We start from the raw sequence: 6000 nt of genomic DNA, 5'->3' as shown, positions 1-6000 counted from the left end.
TTGTAGGTTCAAAGTCTCCAATAAGACGGTGAGTCTAAAAATCAGTTTTGAGAGTTTAAACTCTATAAGTTGGTATACAAATACACCATGGTGTAAATTGAAATGGACTATGAAAAGTTGAAGGCTAGCCCACATGCATTTGGTGTGGAGAATAATAATCCACATGAAAATGAAGGTTAAATAAAACGATTGGAGTTATAAAATTTATAGATCTTACTATTTGGATGAATAGTACATTTTGAAGGTCTAAAATTTTAGACCATGATCTACTTCAGATCACAACATTAGAGATGGCCTAATAATCTATCAAATTCGATATCAGAAAGATCATGAGTCCAACTTAAGAACTAATTTTTATATGTTTTTAAGAATAAGAAAGGAACTTATAAATACACGGGTATCTTTTTCTTTTAACACAAAATGATAAAGATAAAAACACAGTCCTCTTGCATGTACCCACATAATTAAATAAGAAAAATCACTTGAATTTCGTATTATTTGCTTTCAATTCATGGAAAAAGTAATTTGTAGTTTTAGTCTCATATCAGAATTTTCGTCGTGGGCCAATTTTATTATCTAACACAACTCACACACCTAGTTAACTGCTATATATAGGTCGGGTTAGGGTATAATGGCAAGAAGGACGGTCGTTCATTTCAATCCTTGCGTGTTGCTCGATCACTCTTTATGAAAGATTCTTAGGTAGAGCAGCCGTACCACGTGTCAATATGACTGCCCAATCAGAATTTTGTAGGTGGGTGTTTTAGATTTATTGAATTATTAAAAAAGGAATTATTTCAGGATATACAAAATTCTTTTTAATTTTAATTAGGCACCCCTACCACCATGTGGTGGTTGTTCCTACGTCCTATCTAAGAATTTCTCAATCCTTGCACCCTTAACATCATCATGATGAAGCATGAAAAAAAAAAACATCATCATCATGCTACTTGGACAAGTTCCGATACGCATGCACCCTTAAACAAAATACAGAGCTTCTGTGTCAATTGAGTTTCTCGATTCGATCTAAGGGAAACTGAACTGAGCGGAATCCAGAGTCTCTAGTGTGGAGATTTCTCAAATCCTCGGTTGGGTTCAAACTGCAGTCTTGAGGTGCAACGTGGAATCGCTTGACGTTTCGGTTAGAGTCAATGTGATGCTACAAAGACCTTTTGGGCCGAACGTGGTTAGTCCTAAAGGGATTCAGATTGAATTTCCTTCATGCGTTTTTGTTTGTGGGTCTTTGAGGTCTTTAACTTTGGACGTGGCACATGTGATTTTGAAATCCCCTTGTTCTAGCTCCAATCTGGTCTGCTTGAAACTGGTAAATGTTACTGTAGAAGATGATGATGGGTTTTGCAAATGGGTATCGCTTTACTGCAAATCCCTCAAGGAATTGTCGCTTTGGGGAGTGCAAGGCCCCAAGAATGTCACCATTAAGAGCTCGTCTCTGGAATTGTTCGTGATTCTTCCTCGTATCTTCCATCTTACCATTTCTGGTGAGAAACTTGAAAAAATATATGTAGATTGGGGTTTTCCAGCACACACCAATTCTTTGAATGTTTTTGCTCCAAATCTCAAGTACCAGACATGGTTTGGAAACATAATGAACTATCATTCTCTTGGAGAGTTGAATTGCTTGGAACAAGTCGATATTTGTGTCTGTACTATGTTGACTAAAGGAACTGGGCGAATTCTTGACTTACACAGCAAACTCGATAAGTTCTTCGGCAGTATCCGAAGCGTTAAAGTTCTTGTTATAAAACAACACACTGCTCAGGTAAACACTGTTGCACTTTTGAAAAATTTCAAGTTCATGAATTTTGTTTTCTTTACATTTTTATCTTTTGCAGAAGCTGATGGAGGAAGTCTTCATGCATTTCCTGGAATCATTCTATAATGTTCGGAATTTGGGTGTTAGTATTAGCTCAGATTTGGATGACAAGATGATTCCATCAATAGTCTCTCTTCTCAGAGCAGTGCCTAATTTCACTACTTTGGATATAAGATCGCCTCGCGATAAAGTCTTTTTTTCCGGTGGACCTGTTGTAAGTGATGGTTTTATTTGTTGTCCTTCCTTAATTTGTGACTTTTTAATTGAGTTGGGTTTCTTGTTTGTCAAACTTTTCCAGGAATCATCATTCGATACTGGTCATTGGCAACTGCAAGAACTCGACTTCATCAATCGGATTAAGGAGGTAACAATAGAGATTACTGATGGGTCTAATGGAATTGAGTTTGCAAAGTATGTGCTGGAGAATTCTCCTAGTTTGAAAATAATGTCCATCATATGTGCACCCACTCAAAAATCAAGCTTGATGGAAGGGTTTAGGACAAGTAGGGTTATAAACCCTATCATGATTGTCTTTCTGGCTCAAGACAACAAGAATAAAGTAATAGTTAGTGCTCATTAGGGGCATATATAATTGCTTCATATATAAATAGTACTTTCTCATGGCTAGACTGGACCTATCTTGGTTTTGTATTATTAATGATTCTAGGTAACATATATATGTTCTAGATTTGCAGTGTTCTGTTCTTGAATTTGTCCTTGCTACTATCTAAATCTGTAGAATGTATGAGGGATCATACAAGTTTATTCAAGTAGTCATGACCTGACATATTTAACATCTGCAAATTTATGAATACTGAATGTAGAATTACATTAACCATGTAAACTTGACCAAGATTTTGGTAAGACTCAATAGCATAATTTAAATACAAAAGGATTTTTCTTTCTTGGTGCAAATGTGATTAAATCAATGACAATGTTAGAAACACCTGATTGGTACTTTAATAGTCACCTTCTCTAACAATTAGAGGCATTCTCTCCCATACTTTCTCCTTCAAGCAATTATTCTCTAATGTCTTTTTTCTTGAACACCTATTGGTCAAATTCTTCATGTCGGTAAAGAATTCGGTGATTTGATTCAAAATTTCCCGTCCCTTGAGCGAATTACTGGCTGAGAATGTACTCTTCAGCTTCGGTTTCACACCGTAGTGTTTTGAATCTTTTGATGAATCTTGAGACGACTCATCCCCTTGTTTCTTCTTCTCACTACATGGAGTCATTGATGCCTTTCTTGATTTGGACTTGCAAGGCGCAATTGGAAGTGGGGCAGCCATATTAGGATTCTTGTTCTCACTTTCGTCATTGACACTGCACACATAATTTGAACTATTGGTCTTCATATTACGTAGCTTTGCAGCTGAAGGTGGTTTGGTTTCTACCCCTTTTAGCTTCACATCCCTGATAAAGAGACAATAGAATTAAACACTCATATATTCTTTTATATTTACAAAAATCTGAGCATTAATTTCATTCGTTTCCTGAACTTTCTATGAAACCAACTCATGGAGATTTCTAACATACCTTTGACTCTTTCCCCTAGAAGGTAAGATTTCAGAAACTGATAAAGACCTCAGAAGCTTTCCCTGAAAGAAAAAGACCAGATCAATCAGCAAATTTGCCGAAGTTGATTATTACTGGAAAAGAAATTAAATATTTTGTTTTTGTAGTATCAAAAAGAAAATCATATGAATACTACCTTTAGACTACGTGCTGATTTGTGGAAATCTTCAGCGGACTTTGGATGCTTGCAATCTGCAACCCACAAAAGTAAAAGATAAACATATTTTTCCTAATTAGAGAAGAGATTAAATTTTGAACTTTCTTTCCCTTTGGTTCCTAAGCAACCAAATGGGTCCTTACCAGGATTGCAGAACCAGGCTTCATCATCAATGAGCTCATCTTGGGCAGAAAGGTCGACCCATTTGGGCGCTTTGAAGTTCTCGTAAGTTTCATCTTCGACGAATATCGATTCTATGTTGCTCCAATCAATGATTTCTGGTTTCATCTTTCTTCTTGAGGGTACCTACAAATTCATAAACAGGAAAGTGTGACAAATCTAATCTGAAAAGTAAGCTCTGAATTAAAGTGTAAAGAGAATGAAGATTTAGATAAAATGAGTAAGCTTTATCCGGATTCTAAGACATTCCACGAAGGTTTTGAATGGAATAGTGAAAAGTTAACACTTGAGAGAGAGAGAGAGAGAGAGAGAGAGAGAGGGATTATGAAGAGATTTAGAACAGTGTGCTTGTGAAGGAGCTGTGCGGATTCGTAACGTCAGAAAACAGAGGGCAGTAAATTCGAAGGTTTAAATTAGTTTTCGACCGTTGGGAGCTTTTTTTTCCTGAGATCAATTTTTCTTTGACTGCGATGAAGGTAGCCCCAACCCATTAAAGTCGGGTTGTGAGCCGGCCTGGTTCAATATACCAACCCAGAATCTAAATTTTCATAATGGTCCTTTTGATGATTTGATACTAATTAAAGATATTTGTAACAATATGGATGTTTATTTCAAGAATTTCTCATCCACCTCGTTAAGGTTAACAAAATATCTTAATAACATAATTCACAATGAGACAAATGACAAATTACAAATTACAAAGCATAACAAAATTTAATGAGATTGGCAATATCTTTGCTTACCTCTTTGACTCTTTCAAGCAATACGTACTTGTGTTTCAATTTTTTTTTTTTTTTTTTTGACTTTGTCAAGAGGAACCCAAAAGCTTCTTAGGCCCAAGATAAACCCCTTCGGAGCATGTGAAATGCTCTGACTCTTTCAAGCAATACGTACTTGTGTTTCAATATTTTTTTTTTTTTTTTTTTGACTTTGTAAAGAGGAACCCAAAAGCTTCCTAGGCCCAAGATAAACCCCTTCGGAGCATGTGAAATGCTCTAACTGTGCATTGCAGCACAGTGTCTGGCCTTTGTCAAATTGCAGCACAGTGCCTGGCCACTTTGACAGCTTCGGGATTCGAACCTAGGTTGGGGAGCACACCCAACTAGGTAAGAACCACTAGGTGGTTACTTGTGTTTCAATATGAGAATACTACCAACAATATGATATAATTGAGTTAAATTACCATGACTCAATCTCACTAACTCTTACACCCACTCTCACAGATTTTCAAGAACACACCGTAGCCCAAGAGATATAATCGCTCTGTTTAGTACCCCTTTATATAAGCACTAATTATAACCTAATTGTCCATAGGAAACCAATCCTTCTCATACAAGAAGTTAAATAACAAGGCCGGGAAGGAATAAAATTTAGACATTAGGATTCGTTTTTCCTATTTTATTTTGAAACGTAAATTCTTTCTCACTATAATTAATTGCATTGCACGATGTCACAAGAGGAGATCTGAAGCCAGTCATGCATGTTCATCTTCCATGGTTGACACTAGAATTTCTTTTAATAACAAGAGATTCTCCTAGGTCCTAGGTCCAAATAACAAGAGATTCTCCTCGTCTTTCATTGTTAGTAACTCCACCCTAATCATTCCCTATGTCCAAATATCGGCATGCATTCGAGGATGATCTCTAGAGGTGGAGGTGTTCCCTTGATCTTATCGGAACTTTATTCTAAATCTTTTAATTTTATTGAAGTTTTGGTATATAGATTAAGGTCTGATTTTTTTTTTTTTAAACTTCAAAGTGTCCACTTGAGATCAAATTCTGACTCCGTCACTGTTCTCTGGTAAATAAACAAGACTATTGTTTCAAAGAAAAAAAATTGAGGGCAATACTCCTACGTACTCTTTCACTTTAAAAGTGAACATACAAATATTGTTGAGAGTCTAATAACGCCGTAACTAAACCTATTATCATCATCATCATCATTATTAATTATTATTATTATTATTATTATTATTATTATTATTATTATTATTATTATTATTATTATTATTATTATTATTATTATTATTATTATTATAAAATACTATAGTTAGTATTTTAGTTATCATACATATGCTCGTCAAATCTTCCCAAAAGAATATATTTTATCTTATAATCGGGTCTTTGACCCAAAGCCCCAAAATGAGCAAAAGTTATCCCACTTACCCCAGCAACAGATTTTAATTCTCACTAACCCAATTTAAAATAAAATGTCGATTTTGCCCTAAGACTAATTAATAATTTACATTGTA

At 35.3% G+C, this 6000-nt stretch overlaps 2 protein-coding genes across 2 annotated transcripts; one reads left to right on the top strand and one right to left on the bottom strand.

Moving 5' to 3' along the window:
- The first annotated feature begins 955 nt into the window (after positions 1 to 955).
- On the top strand, positions 956 to 2565 carry LOC112191480. The gene is made up of 3 exons (XM_024330829.2): positions 956 to 1780; positions 1854 to 2048; positions 2133 to 2565. The coding sequence occupies exons 1-3, from the start codon at positions 1157 to 1159 to the stop codon at positions 2412 to 2414; spliced, it is 1101 nt and encodes a 366-aa protein (XP_024186597.1). The 5' UTR covers positions 956 to 1156; the 3' UTR covers positions 2415 to 2565.
- A 228-nt stretch (positions 2566 to 2793) lies between these two features.
- Positions 2794 to 4073, bottom strand: LOC112191768. Its single transcript, XM_024331170.2, has 4 exons — positions 3713 to 4073; positions 3549 to 3604; positions 3374 to 3435; positions 2794 to 3250 (listed from the first exon to the last, which is right to left on the bottom strand). The coding sequence occupies exons 1-4, from the start codon at positions 3855 to 3857 to the stop codon at positions 2794 to 2796; spliced, it is 720 nt and encodes a 239-aa protein (XP_024186938.1). The 5' UTR covers positions 3858 to 4073.
- Positions 4074 to 6000: the final 1927 nt, after the last annotated feature.

This window comes from Rosa chinensis, chromosome 3 (assembly GCF_002994745.2).
Source record: "Rosa chinensis cultivar Old Blush chromosome 3, RchiOBHm-V2, whole genome shotgun sequence".
NCBI classification, from domain to species: domain Eukaryota; kingdom Viridiplantae; phylum Streptophyta; class Magnoliopsida; order Rosales; family Rosaceae; genus Rosa; species Rosa chinensis.
The sequence above is the reverse complement of the archived record's forward strand: the minus strand, read 5'-3'. Positions and strand labels throughout refer to the sequence as shown.

What these genes read in the sequence shown, in the direction of transcription:
- LOC112191480 (XM_024330829.2), top strand. Translation starts at nt 1,157, where the DNA reads ATGCTACAAAGACCTTTTGGGCCGAACGTGGTTAGTCCTAAAGGGATT. An exon ending in TAAAACAACACACTGCTCAG is followed by an intron (nt 1,781 to 1,853) that starts GTAAACACTGTT and finishes TATCTTTTGCAG; the next exon opens with AAGCTGATGGAGGAAGTCTT. An exon ending in TTTTTTCCGGTGGACCTGTT is followed by an intron (nt 2,049 to 2,132) that starts GTAAGTGATGGT and finishes AAACTTTTCCAG; the next exon opens with GAATCATCATTCGATACTGG.
- LOC112191768 (XM_024331170.2), bottom strand. Translation starts at nt 3,857, where the DNA reads ATGAAACCAGAAATCATTGATTGGAGCAACATAGAATCGATATTCGTC. An exon ending in AATCAGCACGTAGTCTAAAG is followed by an intron (nt 3,436 to 3,548) that starts GTAGTATTCATA and finishes TTTTTCTTTCAG; the next exon opens with GGAAAGCTTCTGAGGTCTTT. An exon ending in TCTAGGGGAAAGAGTCAAAG is followed by an intron (nt 3,251 to 3,373) that starts GTATGTTAGAAA and finishes TCTCTTTATCAG; the next exon opens with GGATGTGAAGCTAAAAGGGG.